The sequence below is a fragment of the Ornithodoros turicata genome, unplaced genomic scaffold, assembly GCF_037126465.1.
Source record: "Ornithodoros turicata isolate Travis unplaced genomic scaffold, ASM3712646v1 Chromosome42, whole genome shotgun sequence".
Lineage (NCBI taxonomy): Eukaryota > Metazoa > Arthropoda > Arachnida > Ixodida > Argasidae > Ornithodoros > Ornithodoros turicata.
In genome coordinates, this window is record NW_026999372.1 from 877,012 (window position 1) to 900,059 (window position 23,048).

Consider the following 23,048-nt stretch of genomic DNA (forward strand, 5'->3'; position numbering starts at 1 on the left):
TGACAGAGCAGTCTTAAAAAAAGGGCTTATATGGTACCAGTTTTTCTAGCCATTTCAAAGGCGTATTGCAAGCATTCAAAAACAAAACCATCAATGTGTACAAACTACTGTGAGAAAAACTTCTCAGGAGAAAGCGTTTATTATTTTCCACAGTACCTTAAGGAAACCCTCATGCCAAAAGTATTTCTAGGCATTTCACAGGAGGTTCACATACATACAAACATAAATAGGGTACTAAAGTTGCTTCAGGAAAAGTTTTCGATCGATTCCCTTCAAGCATTTTCATGGAATCTCGCAAAAAAGTGAAATGCTTCATCTTTACTAAGCAGTTCAAAAGTTCACATCATTAAAAAAAAAGAGCACAGGGTACAATTGTTGTGGCCAGTGTAAGAGACCATATTGACATATCAGATGCTTTGGTGCAATCCCTCTGACTGACACTTTGGAGGTAGGTAAAGCTAACAATGGAATTTTTTTTTCTGGGTGGGCACCTCTGGGACCGACCATTTTTAGCGCCAGATAAGGCTGATTTGTTTCTGCTCATAATTACACAAGGATTCTAACTGTCAAAATATGCATCAGACGGCTTCAGGTCAACTACACTCAATCCAAGAATGCATGCGTCTTATGGTATCGAGGCATTTAAAAAACTGCATTGACAGTTGATTTTCTCCGGTAAGTCACAGGTTGCCCCTAGCAGGGCAGAAAGACTCCGGTTTGTTCCTTCATCCAGCCTCCAATTCTATGTTCTAGGCGAGCCAAGCAGGTAAACACAATAGGGGAGGCTGGGTGGAAGACCAAGTATGAAATTAGCAAGTTCAATCGTGTTCATTACACAAATAAATGTCCTTGTTTTTCTTTCTGTGGTAACAGTTGTTTCTCGTCAATTGGATAGTTTTGCATAAGCTGTGGATTGTGTACAATAAAAGGTAGAATTCTTATCAAAGTAATAACCCAAACAGCACAATGTACTGAAGGTCGAGTGCAATAGGGGTGGACGGGTAGATGGAAGGCCTTGAACAAACCCGTGAAACTAAAGAACGCCCCATCCGCCCCATTGCATTCGACTTTCAGTACATTGGGCTGCCTGGGAAGCTCCTCCACATCATTTCCATACTAAATAACTTGGCAAACACGTCAAAAAAACTTAATAGAAAAATGACATGGGAACAACTTCTTGACAAACTCCAACAGTCTGTAGGTTACACAGCTCGGAGATTCCTGTGCAACAGCTGGTACTGTGAAATCATGGGAAGCCATCTTGCTTCTTTTAACTTGCTTTCTCGTCTTCAGCAATAGCTTTTAGAGGGCCTTGAAGAGCTCGGATAGGCGGTGTGTGTGCAGGTAACGCTGGAAGCGTGACTGTTTAACCAACACTGTTTGGATCAAGCCAAGCGTTTGGCCGAATGCACAGGGATAGTCGAGGTCCTTTATGTAGTAGATACATAAAACAAGCACAAGAGCTTCCTCAAGGCTGCAACTATCACTTAAGCTGACGAACGCCTTCCTTGTCACTATCTGTTTCCTTGTCCCAAAGAAAACCTTGGGTCCGGGGACATGTCCCTCTGGAGGGCCCCCCTGTTAAAAAAGGGGCAAAATTGTCATTGTTCAGCCAAACCGTTTGTATCATCATCTCAGTGTGATATCGTAAGGCTACGTGTTGCATGCAAACTAGTAGCACAACAGATGTCGAGAGATTATGTTCCATGCATGTTAATGGAGTTAACTATTTAAGTGCAATTCGAGCTTTAAGCAAGGCAACTTACCCGCGTGCTTGCTTTGACTATCTCACCAGCCTAGGTGGAATAAAGACAGAACAACACTCACAGTGCTCACTAAGACCCAAGAACATGCGCGTCAAGCAGCTAAACCACGTATGATGATTCTTGCAACAACAGTGTAATTAAGTCACACTTACTGTTACTTATTAATTGTGACTGAGCTACCCACTCAAAAGCGTAAATATTGATTAGATGGCAGATATTAATACCTCCCAAAAAGGGCAACGTATATGTACTATGTTGACAATAAAGAGCAACTACAGGTGACATATGCTCACAGAGATGTTCAATGCAACTTACAACACTTAGAGCATGACTTCACAATAATAAAGAAGCAATTTGCGAGTAATTACAGTACAATAAGCTACACGAAAAAGTAACACAGTTTTGATAGTACTTAGTTACTGTGGTCTACTGCATCAAACGCAATTATCTGTGTAACTGTGGATACTTGTAATTAATCACGGCACAGCTCTGCAGTATGCTCGTCTTTATTTTTGGAAAAGGCTCCGCCTCTGACACAAGTGTGATCAATACTTTGACTGCCTTCGACTTCTTTGAGCGTAGGAAACTGTGAATATCTGCAAACGTTCTTCACCATGGAGATTTCTGTATACCTGTCGCACGTGCTCTAGCCTCTTCAGCATTTCGTCTGCTGGTATGCCAAATCTCAGTTCTGCCTCAAAGAGAAGCTGCAAAAAGGAAGGCTGCAAAAAGGTTCAAAAGGTAAGACTGGAGTTAAGGGGCAACCTTCAACAGTTTGCACCAAGTTGCAGGACTTACGAATTCCTCATTAAGGAAGTAAACTGGGAGTCTCTCAGGATGTTCAAATTGCCTAACATTGAAGGTTAGCTTGAGGAGCAATCTCATTCGAGGCACATCAAGATGTACAACCCCTCCAAGTTGTTCTAAAGCCTGCAAGATGAAGGCGGACTAGAATGTTGTGATGATTGCAGGAATATCATAATACCCATATAACACAATGTAATTAATAATAATAACTTAAGATAAGAAAACAATGGCAGTAAGCAGAAATAGTCTAATAAAACATGTACGGTGTGAAAAACGTGTCACAACATAAATAATTGTGCTATCTGGTGTGTCATTGGGACAAACAAAAGCTCACATGGCATGAGTAGGTCATACTGTGCCTTCTGTGAAAAATAAAAAAAATGGCACCCACAGTACAAGGTGTTGCGATATGGCAAAAAAATGGAGCAGTTCAGCCAGGGCTGCCGAAATGTAAAAGCTGCATGAGTGAGTGCTTACACTTAGTTCGTTGTGCGTTCCTCTGAATTCAAAGCTTTCCACAATGCCGTCCCCTGTCTCAGCTGGAACACCTGCAAAGCTGTCTGCATGTCGCACATTTTCCTTCTGAGCGCGTCTCAGCCTTCCCATTTTTTGCTTCTGGGAGAGTCGCTGAATAAACACACTCTTAAATTTAAATTGCTCATTAATCCAACATGTTGTACTACAGAGTGAAATGGAGTACTTGTTCACATACAGGTTATACTAGCAAAAGTCAATGACCTCGCTAACTTATAGACGCTGTTTATCGTAGTTCCGATCTTCACAATGCACATTGAATCTATTTCGTGAAGCGATAACCGCCTAAATTTGTTTCGGTTCAGTTATCGTTTCGCTCAACATGAGAAAAAACAAAAACCTAGTTCAGTTCACTTCCGGTTCACCAAAAAATACAGGTTTCTAGCGGTTTTCGGTTCGGGTTCAGTTTCAGTTCCGACTCCTGTTCATAGTATAATTACATGAGTGATCTGCAGGCCGCACCCTAACAACAGAAGTGGAACGGCACGACTAAAGAGAAAGGTAACCAAGTGAAACAAAACGTCTTGTCTGCTTTCTTTTCCTCGTCTCAGCATTTCTCTACAAACAAGCTAGCACCATACTACATGCACAGCTCTAGGGGTTAGCTTTTCGTCCAAATGGCAACAGTAAGGAAAAGCTACAACATCTACCAATATGTGAATACAGAAATAAAAGAAAGAAGAAAGAAAGGGTCGCATCATCACACGATACATAAGACAGTTATGCAGCTCCCACGATGAAGCTTAATAATCGTAATAGTCGTAACAGCTGTATCAACTACGTAAATAGCCATCATGAGCAGTCTGACGAGATTGTCACAACATCACTTCGAGCTCTTGTGATATTTACCCAACAGTACTTTGCTGTCTTCTCTGCCTTTGTGCCTGATTTTGGATTCGGCCAGATTATGTCCGGGTAAGCTTCAGCTAGTCTGTGCCCGAGTGCCTTATACTGCAACCGCATCTTCCATGCATCCTCAGCAATTATCAGATTCTGTTCAGGAATTCGAGAAAGCAATTTTGAAAGTGAGCACATGGAAGTGGCGAAGTGCAAGTTACTCAACATTATGTTATCCTAATGGAGGGCACTGTAAAAGATGTCTGGAGAAACAAATATTCTTTCTATATGTCATTGCCATACATTCTCCCATGACGGAAAACAGAAATAAATGGTCCTTGAGAACACGAATTTTTTCTGTCAATGTTGTTAACACAAAATGTTTGGTGCAAATATTTTGGACTAAGCTTGCCATTACATATCCCACAATGGCTGCCGCTTGCTTGACTGACGCAGGCTTTCACGCAGAAGAACGCAGAGCAAGCCTTCACACAGAAATGTAGACGCACAACGTCTACACTTCACATACAGTAATCCCTCGTTATATTGAAGTCGCTTTATTCGCAGCACGGTGAAATGCCCGTGCATTTACATGTATTTACAACCAGATTATTCGAAGTGCGACGAGAGCTTACTCGCATATTAGGCAGTGCACACCGGAGGGTAGGGCTGCTGGTCGCCACCCAAACCATTCCTGAAAGCCGCATTAACCTTCACTCATGCAACCTCTTTTCCTTCGGTACAGCGAAGAGTGGGAAAGTAGAACGCACGAGGAAGGCTCGTTGACATGGGTGGGAGAAAGGGAAGAGAGGGACCGGTCATGTGCCCCTAGCACGTGAGATGATTCACCGTTCCCCCGTGGATGGTTTTGTTTTGCGTGGCTGGCGTGGTTCATTTGCTGCGTGTTGATTTTCACGCACGATAGCTTCGCGGAAGTGTTTAACCCTTGAGCAAAAGGTAGCGCTTATCCGCGCTGTGGAAAAAGGTGACAAGCCGAAATCTATCATCGCCAGAGAATTCAACGTAGTAGCGTCAACGTTGTCGACAATCATGAAGGACAAGGATTGTAGGCCAAGAAGTGGAACATATTTGATTACAAATTGAGCAAGAGATGAGGACATGTAGGTTAAACAATGACGATAGAAGACCTGCAGAGTCGCAACTAGTAGAAGTTTAATGGAAGTAGTGCAGGTCTTCTGTCGTCATTGTTTAACCTACCTGTCCGCGTTTCTTGCTGCATTTGTAGTCAAATACGTTCTACAACCAACTACCCCCCTACAACCCGCTTGTCAAGAGTGGAAGATGATTTTGACATCTTCGCACGATTGTCACATGCCTGAAATACCACATCATTCTTCGGTGCCGCTATTTTGAAATTGAATTTGAAAATTTGATTGTTGCAAATTTCTTGCAAATTAAAAATACCAAGTGTGACGTTGAATTTCAGTCGTCAGCCAGACAAGAATGCAACAACAGCCCTGCAGCCCCAGACTTCTTATCCCCTTTTACGGGTGCGTGTCTTCTGATTACACCTTTTGAAAAGCGTAGGTTTCCCTTCGAGTCGCAGCTTAGTTCTACACTCTTACTAACTTCAAACTTTTTTTCCTGGGTGACGTACATTCATGTGCCCTGTTGCTTCGAAAAGTGTGGCAAGAAACAAAAACTTTCTGGTGCTGGCACCTTTTTTTTCTGCTCAGCAACATGAAAAAACATTGTGTAGGGTCTAGAATTTTAGGCATTTGACTAAAAATGCCTACATACGACATTTTCAGGGTTGCTTGCTCCTTTATCGAGTATGTTGAATTGTTGTCTTTTCTAACATTTTTAAATGAGATAACGACCTTTCTTTTTAGAGGTGCAAGGGTGGGTGCGCCTTTCAGGCTCATACTGAGTGCACCATTTTACTTTTCGTTCCTGCGTGTTTGCACGGTTTCTTCTTCTTTTTTTTTTTTTTTTTCGTTACGTTTCCTTAAGTATTTTGGTTTGCTAGAAGGGGTTCATGTACAATAGATACGGATATTTGGTCTCTCTTGGCCTTTCGAAAGATCCGAGGGTGGAAAGTTAAAAGCAGCACTCTGTATCACAGGGTTCTAGGCCGCATCAGCATGCGTATACAAGCAATCAAAGCATGTATGGTACTGTAGCCTTTTTTCCCTGGGTGCACAGAAGCATCAACCCATCTTCGTAGTCGGGGAGCTTATCGTACTTCATTGCGTAGCATTCAAAACGTGTGTGGTGTGGCACACACTGTACATCACAGAAGATTGACAGGCCTATTTTTGTATTTTATTGCCCATTTTGCTGTTCTTGAGGGCCCAATTGCCTTCCTAATTCCGTCGTTTGTAGTGCCTAATTTCCCGAGCCCTAGTCATGTGCAACGATATTACAAGACACTTTTGGGGATTCATAAATTTTTCTGTAAATTATCTGTCATTTAACTGAATTCTTTTACACCATATGCGGACAAAACAAAAAGAACAAAATGGTACATACTTCAAGAATTCAATCAGCTCGTCTTGGAGCTGCTGTTGCAGGACACATTGTGCTTTTGTTTCAAGTGACTCTCCATGAAGAAGCGGTTGTGCCATTTGGGAAAACTGAGGGAGCTCATACCATGGACATTCCCACACCTACAAGGAAAAATAGACATCAGCATGCGACAATTATTTATTTACTGACAGGTGCAGTGTTGACATAGTTCTGGAAATTGAGTATGCTAGCGATACATCTTCATAAAATACCGAAAAAGCAAAACGGCAGGGCAATACACATATACGACTCTTACTGGCCTTGAGGAAAGTCAACACTGAATTCAAATCAAGGTACGTAGTGTAAACACCTAGGTAAGCAGACGATACTCTGGTGGTGCCTGTATTTGTAACAAGGTCATGGGTAAAGCAAGTCATCAGATGGTATGACTAACTCATGCTCTGTTGGCTGCAGGATGAAGGCATTAATTTTTGGCCAGAACTCCCTCTTCACCATCACCTTTTTCCGCATGTACCTCTTGCAGTCTTTGGACATTACTTACACCAATCTAAGAAACTGTGCAGTTTCAGTTGACGAAGCTGCCATTATTACATCACCAGCATTGACAGCAACATTGTTGATAATGGCAGAAGTGCTACACAGTACATCAGTACCCAAAAAGTGTGATGGCAATACAGCTTAAGTAAGTCTGTTATTTACAGTACGGGACACACCTGAGTATTCATCTTGTTTCACGCAGTAGCCAAGCCATGGTGATCCAGCTCCATCCCAAAGACTCAATGATGTGTGCACTTGGTAGAGTTCACTTACAGAGTACGGCAGGTTCTTGAAATTGAAGTACTTTTTTTGATTTGGGCAGAGAATTTTTGGTCTCACAATGCATAGTCGAATGGTGTTTTATGGTACAAATTTTTTTCACCTGATCCACCAGGCGCACCAGCATGTGCATCTTTGGAATGAAACAAGATTCACTGTAACATTCAATGTACATCTGATTGTGGTGTGCCACTACAGATTCATCACAGGAGATGAGCATAGCTGCACTATCTGAGCAAGTAGGACAAGACTTTACAGGTTACTGTCCTCAGGCACACATTCATCCAAGATAAATGGGAGGTGGAGAATCAGTACAGCTGACGCACTAGCAGAAGTAACTAACAAGATATCTGCATCAAGGGACCGTAGATAATCACTGCTGCTTATGGTGGTATGGAACTGAAATTCACGCAAACACTTGTTTAGGGTCCTGCGGGTAAGAAAATGAGCAGTTCGCACACAGTACTGAAGGAAAAGTGAAATTTCTTTAACAACAATCCCTTCAAGCAAAATGTGCATGGGGTCAAAAAGCATATCAGTGGCCAAAGAGAAGTGCTTAAAACGTGTTAAGACTGAACCTCCATTCAGACCAAAGGATGTAGAAAGCTATCTCCTTTCTTTTTCATTTGACGCGTTGATTAACAGTTGCACCTGACTCTCGATTTCGGCATCAGTTCTCAGAGGGCATTGGGTATGGTACGCATACTTCGACATATCTGATGTCAGAACGTTGCATCTTCTACAGCTTAGACGTACACTTGGGCTGAAGACTTCCTTGAAACCTGCAATGTTATGGCATGCGAGGCTGTCTCCCATGAATGCAATTAGAGCGCCATAGTACAGTCCCTTCCCATTTACAGTATCAAGCATGAGACCATTGTTGGACATGCAGTTTACAGTTTCAATGCAGTCTCTTAGGAGTGACCTTACACGTGTCCTTACACGTGTCCCAACAAAAAGTCCTTAAGAATACCAGCTCGGGACAGGCTCTCACTCTCTCCAGACAACCATTTGTGAATATCTGGGTGTTTCAACAGGTTCGTGAGGCACTTCTTCATGGGGACGTAATAAGCTTTCATTCCATCTGACAGGACTACTTCCTTTGGTGGAACATAGATTCCACATTTTTTGTAAAATGCTTTTCGTGACTTATCAGATGATAACCCAGAGAGCTCATAGGCAATACCATTAATTCTCTACATAGTCAACATAGTCATAGTCATTAATTCTACTAACATAGTCAACAACTCCATCCATTTTTTTGTAGAGCGATGTCTCCCGTCTAGGGTCCGACACAAGTCGGAAACAAGAGCTACAGTGTTGTCAGACAAATCATCTTGGCAAGCGTCTGAATTATCAGCGTCTCCTTCATCCATGTATTCTGTGTCCTGTGAATCAGCGGCATTTCTGGGTGTACATTGACTGTGTCCAGGGCACGACACAGACAGTCTCGAAATGCAAGTGGCCACATGGTCTTTGTAACGCTTAGCGTACCTTATGCAAGTTCGGCAATATGGACAAACAAAGAAGCTTATCACGGAATCTGTGCATGTCTTAGAATGCAGCCTGAAGCGCTGGTAGTTTGGGCTCTCGAATCCACAGACACCACAAACATTTGGTACCTTTTTCACTGAAGATTGTGCTGTTGGGGTTTGCTGAGTCTCTTGCGCATTCTCAATAGGGGCCAGCGGGAGAGCCTGCTGATTGGAGGGCTGTCACTAAGAATACACCCTGATCTGGAATTACACGACATGGATCATGAACCTCAAAGTACTTGTGGTTACAGCCTGACGTGACCACCGTGCATGAATACAAACCTGATATGGGTGTCGCACAATGGGGAGCAGGCTCCAAGATCACTGGCAAGGCACGTCGCGCGTCACATTCAGCACCTCAAGCAAATTGCAGTTGTTAACAGCTTTAACCACACTGACGATATCTAACAAGGTACACCTCACCTTCTGCAGAAGATGGGTGACATTCTTTGCTTGCAAATGTGTCCGCACACAACAGACCTAGAGAAAATCGAGCTGTGTAAGCTTGCGGGAGAACAGTTGATAGTACAGCATCAAAGCGCGAACTGTGCCATAACAGAGCCACAGCCGAGAAGTCGAGAGCCGAGCAGAAAACGCGGGCTGACGCGGGTTGCAGTCGGTTACGTAACGTACGGCGCAGAAGCAGAAGCGACACACAGTGAAAGCGAAACCAGAACTTTCTAGATGTATTTACGCAGGGTTTGAGTTGTATTGTCGCAAAGTCTTGCGACTTATTCAACAAGCACACTTCACGGTTCATGAGGCACACATATTCAACGGGCACACAGCAGCAGGCACACAAATTATTCAAGAGGCACAAAGCCGTTACATGGCGATGTCACGGCTTTGTACCTGCTGAAATTTGTCGATGGAGGGCCTCGTGCCTGCTATTTGAAAACTGTTACGGCTGGTTCCAGACGGTTACGCCTGTGTACCGGCTCGTTCTGAGATGACTTTTTGAGCCGGCACATGTCCGTCACATCATTTAGAGTGTACCTGTAAGTTGTGCTGGTCCAAGTGCAAAAGAGGAAGTGCCATCTACTGAGAGGAAATTTTTGAGGTAAAGACAGAGAATTTGATACACCAATGCCACAAAAACTTGTATAAAGTAAAACCTTGTTATATTGGAAAATGCGTTGTCCCCACATTTACCTTCAGCAGGTGGTGAGCAGACACTGTCTTGGTTATCTGGTTTCTTCTCCCCCTCTTCTTGTGTTACCTGCTGAATTTCTGTGAGCATTTCATCTCGTGCAGAACTGCATGAAACTGGCGAGTTTTCTGTTGCAGAAACCATTGGAGAAAACACATGGCATAAAAATACGAAATTAGGTACAATGTAATTAACACAAGCTATACAGCAGCAGGCCATAACACAACTTCAACTCCAAGACCTGCAAAGCAGCACAACAGCTTTTCGCTGAAGTCTATAAATGTTGTCCGCTAGATAGAACTTACTGGCATCCGTGCTGAAGTTCTGTTACACATCACCAAGCACAATAACAACAAGTGGGCATAGAGAAATGAACTTACACAGAAATCAATTTTCAACATGTAAAGAAAGAGCATATACCCAACAGCTGCAATGTTGAATTCGACGACGTTCTCCGTTGAGCATGGCGACGGATTCAGCCGACGAGGTTGGCCAAAAGAAAAACGGCCTTGAGTTCGTGACAGGGGCTGAAGTATGCCCCTTAAAGCTGATGACTTCCCACTCCTAGCAGGGGTGCCCCCAGCAGGTGCCTCTAATACATTGGGAGATCCATAGAAAGCAGAAGGTTGACGGCCGGATTTGCCAGAAGCTGCATTACGGACGATGGCCCAGCTTTGCAATTAAACGCTGAGAAAACTGTTGGAAGCATATATGATTGTGCAGTTATTCCTGCGATTATATGAAGTGCTTTTCAACTCTATGCAGGAGCCATAAGCAACATGCAATGATGCTTACTGCAACACTTACCTGTCTTCCTGTCACACTCATTCTCCACCGACTGACAGTGTGAAGTGTATCGGCTTTTGTCCAGACGCCGTAAGGCTTGCGTGTAACTGTCTGCATAGAAATAATGCAGGGCAGTTAGCTAACGCAGTAGCAGAAGCAAAAATTTCTGCCGACAACTTACCACACTTGCTTATGTGCCTTGCTGGGCAGATAAGCCATCCACTTTGTGGCGGTTTCCCACCTTTAACTGCAGCTGAAACCTTGTACTTCGTCCAGGTTTTTGGCGGCCACATGCATAAGGGTACCATTTCCCGCCAGCCATGAGGATGGCACGACAGCTACAGGTTTCTCGTGTGGAAACTCCACAACCGCAAACTTTGCCATGCTGACCCTGAATAATAGAGACTGTTAGGTGCCTCATCCTCTTATGTCTAAGAGCCTAGCCAAGTGAATGCATGCGTAACAAAAGCAAAATTTGTGAAAAAACTATTAAAAAGACGTAGCAAAAAATTTCAGAGGTCCTTCTTTTGAATCTCGAATAATAACATTTTAACTGAAGCCAACATCGTACACATGTACACACACTGCGGCGAGACAGACATAATGCCTCATCATGAAGCAACGTAACAACATGACCTCTAACCTAAATCTCAAGCAACGACACAGTCTCTCGCCATGAGGCGATGCAACAACATGTCTTGATGTAACCAGCCAAGCACCGACACAGTTTCTCACCACGTGGAAACATAACATGACCTTGTCTAACGTAGCTGTCAAGTACCGACAGTCTCTCACCTTGAGGTCACGTAAGAACGTGACCTGCTTCCCCTAAATATACAGTCACTGCTTTGGACAGGTGGATTCCATACAATACGGTTCCATTTGCTGAAACCAAAGTAACAGAAACGACGCTGTGCGTGCATAATATATGAACTAGTCAGCGAATGATACTATAAAATAAAAATGATCTATAACGTCTTACGAAACGTAAATGACCCAATTAATGCGTGCACAGCCAGATTGTCTACCATCAAAATCGTCGCCCCATTCATTTCGTGCACGAGATACCTGCTCAAATTAGAACACCATGTGAAACTTTCACAGGAATTACACTAATTCCATAGGAAAGCTATATTGCAGTCCGCGTGTGTGAGTGACCAGGGCGATCGCCAAGACAAGCTTGGAAATGTTCAAATATAACAAAATGAAAGACGTGGCGTTTCACGTTCGTCATGCACCTCTCGGCGTTCAGTATCTTGTTTTTCGCTAGGTGCCTAGGATATCTTATTTCCCATTGGTGCTTAGGTGAGCATTAAGAAGGAACAATTGAAACTCCCCGTGCAGACAGCAAAATTTAAAGATTTGTGTATGATGCATTTTGCTTAAGCCACACCATGCGGTTTCAGAACACAGTGGAACACAAAACTAGCGTTCATGCAGCTAAGGCGAACACGAACGATGAGTGCCGAAGCTGTTCTGCACATATGTTACAGTACACTATACCGTCCGAAACACTTACGAAAGCTTTGAGTCCTCCTCGTTCTTGTTGTAGGTGATGAAATGAGTCAGTCAAAGCGCGTCTATCAGTCAAACATGGGCGCCAACCAACACGTCCCAGAAAATGAGCCAGTCAGCCGTAACATGCACAGAGAAAAACCCGCGCGCTGTGGCGGCGACACTGTATACGGTGTTTAAATGCGAGTTAACTTTTTTGGGAAGCACAGGGATTTTGAGAAAAAAAAATCAACAAGAAGAACGAAAATAAAAAAGGCAGAGACATGGTTAGGTCTCCCTACTTCTAACCATAAACGTAGTATCTATCCAATTATTTGTTGAGCTGTTGAGAATGACATGAAAATATGAGCCTGCATTTTGGCTAACGCAGTAGTCGCTATTGTGTAATCCAGACCACAGTATAGATGGTTGTATTTTGTGGATCAAACTCAAGTGTGGAAAAACGCAATTCCTTACCTTACCTAACCTAACCTAACCAGATTCTGGAACATAAAGGCATTGTGCAGAAAGACACCTAACCTAACTTGCAACAAAACTCAACAAAAGTAGCAACAAAAGTAGCTCTTTTTGGCGCTAACCGCTGTCGCAAACCCTGCACATACGATATTGTCCGCACGTCCAAGAAAATAACGGATATGTTTTGCCAGGGATAAAATAGCACCCACTGTGAAGAAATAAACAATAGTAAAACAATAAAAAATGAGCAGCACCGGTTGGGCTTGAACCTGCAACTTTTCATCCACTGCCAGGTTCTCTAACCACTACGCCACCCTGATCTCGACTTCAGGGTTTATTTTGCAGCTACTAACCATATGGTCCGGTCTGGGTTCGCTGTACAAAAGTAAACGGACGAACATGTCAACAGAATGTCATTGCGTTTGGCTGAAGTTGCTTCCACATGTTTCGACTTCCTTAGTATTTCGTAACTTCTGTGTGCTAGAGCGCTTTCGTGGGTTTCAAGTGCAATGCAGATTTGCTATTACGCGTTAATGGTTAGCGAACTGCTACCGCTTCTTCTAACATTGCTTCAATTGCCACAAGCGTGGTCAAACACAGCGAGCAGTTTCAACCCCCCCCCCCCCCCGCCCCACAACCACCACCACTACCACCTTCTCAGCTGTTGAGCGCCTGGTACAGCTCCAGCTGATCAACGCCTGTCAACACAAGCATGGATCGTGTGACGTCGAGATTTAAACGAAGTAGAAATATCAAGAAGACATATGAGACGCTCTTGCGGGATATCGCAACGTCTCCGTCACCTGCTTTGCCTGAACATCATGCACAAGAAGTTGCAGCCACATCAGCTAGCGGTGTTCATGCAATGACGGTCAATGAAGAAAGTGAGTGTGGTAGCTACTAAGCGCAAAGTCTGACAGCCATAGCAGCAGCTAGTACAGACTCGAACTGTGACAGTGAGACACCAGCGAGTGACAGTGGTCCATGTTAGAGTAACAAACAGAAGTCTGCAAGCTTGTTGCTGGGCTGCGAAGACGACGGCATGCATCTCAATGTAATGCTGCATTCGGCTTCGCAACAATATGTTTTTCAGGTGATGTATATATATATATATCCTCCAGAAAGCTGTGAAATATACAAATCATCAAATGTAAATAATTACTGTATAGCTCACCCGCTGTGCACTTTCCAGATAGGGATTTCTTGGCTTAACTACCTTTTATATTTGATCTGCATTGCAGTACTCTGTTAGCCCTAAATGAATGTTCACCTTTTATTTCTCTTTCTTGCATTCCAGATAATCACTCCGAACCGACTCCAGGAAGTGACGCTTGTAAAGACTCATCTACAAATGATCTGCATGACGACCTACGAAGCTTCTATGCAACATTTCATCCCTCCCACATCATGTTTAATGCAATAATTGACATTTTCCGGCGCCACTGCCACGACCTTCCTCGAGACTGCCGGTCAATAATTCAGACAGAGCGAAAAACAAATCTGAACGCAAAAGGATCTTTTGTGCACTTCGGATTGTTGGACGGCATCAAAGGAGCTTTGACGTTTGAAAAAACTCTGCAGACAATGACCCTTTCATGGTGAGCCTATATTGTGGCACTGGGAAGCCCGAAAACTTGCAAGAGTGTCTGCATCTTTTCCTTGAAGAACTGCATAACTCGATTCAAGAAGGATTTATTTACAAAGGTGCCCATATAGAAGTTAAACTCACGGTTGTAATATGTGATGCCCCAGCTAGGAGTTTTCTCAATCAGATTAAATCGCACACTGGGTACTACTTATGCGACAAGTGTATTCAGAAAGGGCTATACAACAACCGAAGAGTGACGTTACCCGAATTGAATGCACACAGAAGGACATATATGTCATTTCGACAGCAACAACGGGCAGAGCACCACATAGGCACCTCTCCTTTACACTATACACTCTCCTATACACTGGACTCATCAGCCAGCTTTTCCAAGCAGACTGCATGCATCTTGTTTGCCTCGGTGTTGTGCGAAAACTACTCGTAATGTGGGTTCGAGGTACCCATCCACACTGCCTCAGTGAAACGCAATGCAGGTTATTAAGCGAACATTTGAAGGCATGTGTAAAGCATTATCCATCTGTGTTTTAGCGTAAGCCAATGGGCATAGAGGAATTGGAGCGGTGGAAGGCGACATAATTTCGGAGCTTTTTGTTATACATGGGGCCTGCAGTACTGAAATATTTGCTTCCCGTGCAAAAATATGAGCAGTTCCTTTGTCTCCATGTTGCTATCAGACTGCTGGCTTCCACTCAGTTTTGCTCACACTACAACAGCTGTGCCAAAGAATTGCTCACAAATTTTGTTGGAGACTTTGCTGACATCTATGGCAAGGACAACATTGTTTACAACGTACACAACCTGTGGCATCCTGCAGATGATTGTTTGACACATGGCGCCCTGGATTGCTTTAGCGCATTTCCTTTTGAAAATTTCCAAGATGTCAAAGCTCAAGAGAATCCTAAGGTCAGGAAACCGACCTTTATCACAGATTAGCCGGAAACTTTCAGAAAAGGTGTTGGTACGGCCTTCCAAGAAGAAGAAAAACTTGTTGGCTACTGTTATCTCAAAGGTATATCTAAACTGGTAGCGAAAACAAGAGAAAATACCAAATCAGACCCATCGGCAAGGCTACCATCATTAGGCGCGAGCGATCCTGGGTGTTGCTAGTAGAGGTACGACCGTAAACAAAAAAAAAAAACTTTACAACAAGGACATGGCTTGTGTGTGTACTAATAGGTTATTCATAATTTCAATGTAGAAAAAAAATTCGGTTGCGCCACTCGTGTACATATACGACATCATCACCATCCGAGTTCATTTCCATATCCTGCTCCTTTGCGCATGTGTCACAGTGGGCATGTTTATCCATGTATCTCTGTATCCGTGCCGTGTGTCCGCGCATTGCAATACAGAGTTCGTACACTTTTTGGGTTAAACAGGAAGCGACGTTCACATTTGATTAACACGTGTGAACAGATGAATACAATGCATCTCCTGTTGAGGGCCCTGCGAAAAAAAATTTTCGTCATGGGATGAGCGGCCATCATAGCGTGAGTGTTAGCAGGAATCAGCTGTGCACCAACGATGTGATGTTTTGTTGCAATACGCCCATAATGGCCACTCCTTGAATAAAAGCAAACCTCTAATCAATACCTGTACGTATAGCTCTAGGTGAGAAATTAACCTTAAGGGGACCTTCCTAATTTCTGTGTGGTCATCACGGTGCCCCTCTACTTGGAGTTGTCAAAATCTGTGATAACTGTATGTATTTCGAATTGATATGTTTCATTAAACCTGACATAATTTATTTTTCAGTGTTGTCGTCTGGTATTGTTGCCTGGGTGACGAAAAGGAAATACAACGCAAACGAAGTGTGCGAATGTAAACGTCAGATTATGCACTACTTATTATTCATACTGATGAAGCCATCTCTGACGCCATTTATTTACAAACGTAGTAGTCCGCGCAACGGATGGATGGCGCTGACCGTCTCTATCATGGCGTCATTCTGAAGACACAGGGGCCTATGGGAGTTCCGCTACCTGTTTAGATATACCTTGTTATCTCCTCGATGGAACGACACCTGTCGTTGTCCAGGCAGTAAATGACACTGACGCAGGTGTTCAGCTGTTATCTAGAAAGAGCAGCTTTTTCTCAGTGCCATTGCCATCAGCTGAGATGAATATTTATATTTGCAATCGTTCAACGTCTCACCGTATCTGTTCTATTCAGTCTGTCAATGCATCTAGATAATGTGTACGCCTGCCTTACAAGGAGCAGTGCGTTGTCTGCATATTATAGAAGCATCAAACATTTTCATTTCATCAGTTAGCTTATGTTCTGTAGGAGGCACGGTTGTCAAAAAATCAGCACTCCGTGATGTACTCCATCTCAAATGTTGCATGGCTATTTCTTTTGAGTAAAAAACACGTGCAGCACATGGTCCACCTTCAAATACACTATTCGCACAACACTTTCAAGCGCAACGCAACTGAGCCAATATAAGCCTTGGAACTACTCAGAGGGTTTTAGCTATCCATGTCCCCAACAGTACAATTGGTTTTCGGTACCGTATGTTACACTGCATTTTTCCTGTATTTATTAAACGGTGGTACGCAGCGCTTACATGTATTTGCTTATAATAATTTAAACAAACACACATGTGTACAAGTAGAAGTGTAGAAGCTATATATACTCTAGCGTTACCCATACCTGATGCTATGTGCCGAGTGCGCCAATATGTTGCAGAAACGTCGAACGTTCACTGATCAATGCAAGAAGTCAGGGACCGAGCTGCCTAGTGCCTTGCAGTGGCAAAAGCTATAATATTACAAAGTAGCTGGGTGGTCACAGCTACAAACAATGGGGTGCTTCTGTCTAGGGGAGTTTATTGCTCTGCCCCGTCCTTCATAGTGTAAATCAATAAACATGCTTCTGAATCTAGCTCATGCACTTCTGCAAGAAAGGAGAAAGAGCATTTTTAAATCCACTGTCATAAAAAATAATTATCATGTGATAAACTCTAGCGCAGCTCCTAAACGTTGGTATAGCAACTTCGGCATTTCCAATGGTCATCAAATAAAATGATCATATTCTTTGAACCACAACATCTTTATTTGAAAAATGATGAATGGGGAGTTTCATAAGTGTTTCAGACACATCATAAGTCAATCGCTTTCATACCTAAAGACCTCCAGTTTTCAGCGAACTGCATGAAAAATCACTGCAATTAATATTTCTGACAAACAACCTCAATATATCAGTGAAACATTGCCTTACCGTACGAAGGGTGTTGCCTCAGGACAGAAGCCGCCGATATTTCGAACAGAGATTGTTGTTCTTCTGGGCACTGTCCTCATCATTGGCATTTGTACTTAAAGGGTTAGGTGTGACATGTTAAAGGTTCATGCGAATTGTAGTTCTGCTTCATTTAGTTCCTATAAACATGTGGTCGTTATAACATGCGATATTGCAAGGCGGAGATTAAAACATCTGTCAGTGATGTTCTCAACATTTTGAAAAAGCGCGCAAAAAAGTTGCAAAAAGGCGCCAACCAGCATGCACACATTCTGGCAGTAGTGGGTGAATATCGGGTATAGCGGGCGAGTATACCCATTATTTTGCCAATATTGCAAGAGTACTGGTTATATTGGGCCGGTATATCAGTCTTTCAGACAATACTGGGAAACCACCGGGCATCTCGGCCCGGTATACCCGGCATCTAGCCAATATTGGCTGAATACTGGGTATAACTGCCCGATATGCACAATATTCAGCCAATATCGGGAGGACATTAACAATACTGGTCCAATATTGGACCGCTTTTGCCAATATGTAACCAATATTGGGCCAATGATTTGTGCTGCCTGGGCAACGCCGAGCGAATATGGGCCCAATATTGTGTGCTGCTTGGGTGGTTGTGGCTCATGCAGTGGCATGTTGGGAGAAGATTTGCAGAAAACGTTTCTAAACCGAAGAGAAATATTCTGAGGAATGTATTGTGGCGCACACCTCAATGTTTTGCCGCTGTTTATTTTATCTATCGTAATGGCCATTATCTCTTAATGACCCTTACTCAAGCGGTGTAGCAAGCACGTAGTGAAAGTGAGATTCGCTTGGTTGGAGTGCACTTCACGAAAAATGACACTATATTAGCCCGTGTGAGAGGGGTATTACTTGCAAATTTCCATGTGTTGTGCGCTGTTCTTTTTTCTTCTGCTCTGATGGTAAAGTGAATGTTGGGACTTTATGCCATACAACAATGAGCGGTGCTCTATTCGGTCCATTTGCTGTGATGGAGCTGTGGGTGAGGATGTGGAGATGTGGAAACATTGTCGTGCCAGCTTATTTTCCTCTCATGAGTCATTCATTGAGAGCTGTTCTGAGCACAATTATATTCCAACATGCAGCATGCATCCAATCAGTACTGAGAAATAGCTAGCCAATATTTGATGAAGAAATTAAGAGTCATTATGTAGAGACTGACTTGTTCCCTGTTCGTAACACAAAACGTAATCACATAGGAAATGGTGCTCTGAACCAGAAAGTACTTCCCTGTCGCCGTCGATATTGGATGTCATGGTGTTGAATATGCGAACACTTACGTGCAATAGGTCGGTCACACAACCATATTTATTGTGATCAGTTGGCCCGAACAAGCGAAATGGAAACCAGTAGATCCCTTTTCTCACTACAACTGACGTCACACTAGCTTCATCACTGAAGCCACAATGACGGCTGCTGCCAGAGTCCATGCTGGATACTTCATGCACCCAGCACTCTTGCTTTTGTCGAATTCACAGTCCAATTTCGACGTACCACACAGATTTGCCATTATCTTCTTTTTCTGCTCAAGAAAAGATGCGCTGAATTCATCACCGCATCGTTTGTCCTTTAGTACTTCCGTAACGCAATTCTTGCTGTATTCCATGGAACTGGGAAAGACAGATTTGACATAAAGACTAAATTAAGCTGTTAAAGTCTGACATAGCGTTTTGCAAGGTTGTAGACAGTATTAAACATAATAAGCAGCGCACAAATCTTCTGCTATAGGGTGCGCCAAACTACGTAACAGAAGGGTAAAGAAAAACAGTATCAGTGGAGTCCGTGCTGACGCAATGAGTAGAGCGACAGCTATCGTTGAACTACTAACCCTGTATTCACACGAGTCAGGTTTCTGCCGGCAGCAAGTCGGGAAGGGGTGAGAGGATATGCGAGATAAACAAGGTCACTACGCGTCTGAAGACGCCCGCTCATTCTCTAGCATTCACACGAGTCAGTTTCCCGGCGGCTGTCAGTTTTCCGATCCCTTCTGTATTCGCGCTTGCATTTAGTCTGCGCCTAGCGTAGGATTGACCAATGAAAGAAAAAAAAAGCGCTCCTTGTGGATGATGCTGAGTGCATTCACGTGAGAAACGGCAGAGAGATATGTGCCAAAGAATAGATTCCGAAAAAGCGAAAAGAATGGAATGCACAGTATTAACCCAAATCTCCGTTTGGACGACCCAAACGCCTGTCGGAGTATTTTGAGAAGAGACGTCACATTCGATTTTATTTTCCACAAATGAAGCGTATCTCGATGCTGAGCGCCAATATAGGCGTGACAGCGTCCCAACAAGTGATCGACTGGCGACAACGCTGTGATGTCGAGCTACAGGTAGTCAATAATTAATTAAATGAAGTAAAATAAAATAAATTTTTATTTTCCTTTCGGTAGGACGAGTAGCTTCCAATTATTACGGTTTTGTATATGTATTGGAAAGGTGCGAGCCAAATATTATGTGTAGTCAACGTTTGTCCAGGGAAAGAAATATCCGCGTTTATAAAATTCATACTTTGTATTCCGTATTTGTTTCGCCTCATGTAGAGAAAAAGCTTCCTTTGCGCACATTACATTGTAGGCTTCCATCTATGCATTGTATAATTGTTCCAAGGCTGCTGCGCCGGTGTGTCGTTGCACCACTTTCGCGGTAAAGCCAACCATCGTTGGCGTTCCAATTCACAATTGGCCATAGTACAGTGAACGCCGTTGTATGGGACACATGCAGAGCATTCCTGATGAAATATAAAGCAAGCGCGATAAGCATCCGTTGAGTCACCTTCTCCTTCTGCCGGCAGCAGACGGCGTCGGTCGTCAGAATCTGTGCCGGGAGGACAAGATATCCGGCTGCCTCCGACTGCCGCTCCGGAGATCAGAAAGTGGTGACGTGGCGAAGAGCGCCGGTCACGTGGCACCAGAGAGCGATGACGTTCCCTGCCGCCTGAGCGTCAGCCGGCAGAAAACTGACTCGTGTGAATACAGGGTAAGGAAATGTGGGGATAATTGTACGCAATGGTTAGCAGATATGGGACTTGTAGGACCTCAACCGCAATCATTCATGATGATGTAATGCTAGAGGGGATACGCGCGCTGCGTTTGGCGTGAAGAAATAAGATTATCATACCGTCGCCTATGGCAAGTGCCTCGAGTGCATGATGCATACATAGCACTGATTTTTTGTCGTGTATATCTAGAGTCATTGATTTGATTGATCTGAAAGCATTTATATGGAACCTGCGAGGATAAGCACAAGCCTAACTGCAATGCCTAGACAACTGCCGCAAACATAGGAAATCCAAGAAAGACTGTTCCTTCGGTTCTCCGTTCGGCTGGCCGACGTCACGGCGAAACAGCACGTCGCTGTCCCACCTTGGCCGTCTCGCTTGTAAGAAATAACAACATAGCATTCCAAGGCCGCAAGCTGCCTCGTGATCGCTTCACTCAGCAAACACGGCCGGTGCTACGCCTTACTAGGCACTCCTCCTTTCTCAGTCGCATCATCTAAAACTGTGTGGCAGGTATGCGCCAGCGAAGGAGGAGGAGTCAGATTGACAACCCTGTCATAAACGCCTCTGCGTCTATGGTTCACGTGGCGCCATCTATCGCCCGAGCTTAGTTTTATTAAAAATCACAATGGACACTGTCTGGAGGAGATCGAACACGAAGTGAAAGTCGCAGTGAAGTGTCGCAGTGAAAGTCGCAGTCGAAGTGAAAGTAGGGAAGAAATGCCAAAACGCGAACGACGTGAAAAATTAATCAGGAGAACGACGAGGAACAGCATGTAAAAGTGGATTTGATTGTAAATAATAAAATACGGACTTATCAAGAAAAATTAGCCGCCCAGCAATTTCGCTCAAGTTCCTCACTCCTTTCATACTCTAGAATTTCATCGACAGCATGAAGCATCGCGAAGAAAGCGGACCCCTACTACGACTAGTACGACGAGATCTACAATCTACATTCCTCGCCAGCCAACATAGAAATGCTTCTAACGTCAAAGCATGAGCGGAATTAGACAAAGACACTTAACTTCAACCCAGTCAGATAGAGACGACATCAGAAATAATGAAGGATCCACGACTCCCTTTATTGCGCAAGAGGCACAGGGTGGTGGGTTGAAGCGGCGTAGTTGGTTGAAGTATACGTTAAAGTAAAAACTGTAAAACTGCAGGCCTATCTTTCGCTTGTCCGCGTCCCTTCGATGCAGTTTTAACTTTCAGGGATAAAAATACTTCGGGAAAGGGAACGTGGCCCGAAAATCTACTGCATGAGCTGCTCAAAATATTACAATCGAAAACACGAACTACCTGCTTTAAAGAGATATACATGAGGCCGAGGAATGGAAAAATGCGAACGTCAAGCTAACATCCTACGAACATCCGACAGCTGGCTAACCTTTTCAGAGACTTTCATCTTTCATTTCTTAGGCAATTTGAGGCTTTGTATGCGTTTGTCCTTCTATGTTGTTCCGGCCTTAGAACATCAGTTTTCTCAGGATCAAGATATCATGTAAGGGCAAAGATAAACCGGAAGAAGCTTTCTGCTCATCAGTGTACCAATAGCCCTTCATCGCAACGTATATGAGAAGGTACTGAGTATTTAGCTTAACTCCCCCCCCCCCCCGAAAAAACAAAAACATTGAGCTAGGAAGCTGTATATTGATGATGAATGATGTAGTGGCCAATTTGTCTACATTCAATGGCGCAAGAATCCACTACCAATGATTGCAACTGATCTTTTTTCCTCCTGGTCACAGTGAGCATGGGAGCATTACCAGAAAAGTGCAGTCTGGAAGAGCATTGGACCATAACCAAGTTCCTGTTTCTCTAAGGGAAAGGTGCTGAACACATCCATGATGAAATATAAAGAACGTCGGATGACACTGACCTCTCACATATGCAACAGTTAAACGTTGGGTTGTTAATTTAAAACATTTCGGTGTTGAAAGAAACCCAGAAACCTGTTGTGAGAAACCCACTGGTATGTCTGGGGAGGGGGGGGTTCTCTCTCTGTGCCGGCAAATGTCAGCCAAAAGTATTGCTATTATATATATCAGGGAAACTCACGTGAGGGAGTTGCTGCCATTATCGACAACGACTTGGAAATGATAAAGCTTGAAGCACAGTGGATCCCAAAATTTTTGACAACCCGACAAAATACGGAATGAGGTCGCCTATTCCATCCCAATCCCATTCCAATGAATCGAGATTTGTAGTAATTCCACTCCTTTCAATTCCTCTGATTGAAACCGTATGGTCAATCCCTACTCTTGGGATCCATTCCATTCCTCTGACAGGTTCAGCCAATTTATTCCAATTAGATTCCACGCTCTCATAAATCTGGAATGATTCCGGAATCATTCCATCTCCGGAGTGGCAACTCCGCAACTTTGGTGGAGACATCGGTGACTGTTTCAGAACATCTTGTAAAAGATTAGTCATGCTTCCACACTGCAAACTTTTTCGCACCTTTAAAGGTGCGCGCCGTG

The 23,048-nt window shown here is 43.6% G+C and overlaps 1 protein-coding gene across 1 annotated transcript in view; it reads right to left on the reverse strand.

The window, feature by feature from the left end:
* Window positions 1–18,855: 18,855 nt before the first annotated feature.
* LOC135374083 (uncharacterized) overlaps window positions 18,856–23,048 on the reverse strand; it is a 165,648-nt gene continuing 161,455 nt past the window's right edge. Inside the window, exon 23 of the mRNA XM_064607080.1 lies at window positions 18,856–19,175. Within this exon, the coding sequence (XP_064463150.1) occupies window positions 18,944–19,175 (232 nt within the window). The 3' untranslated portion in view covers window positions 18,856–18,943. The remainder of the gene's footprint in view (window positions 19,176–23,048) is intronic.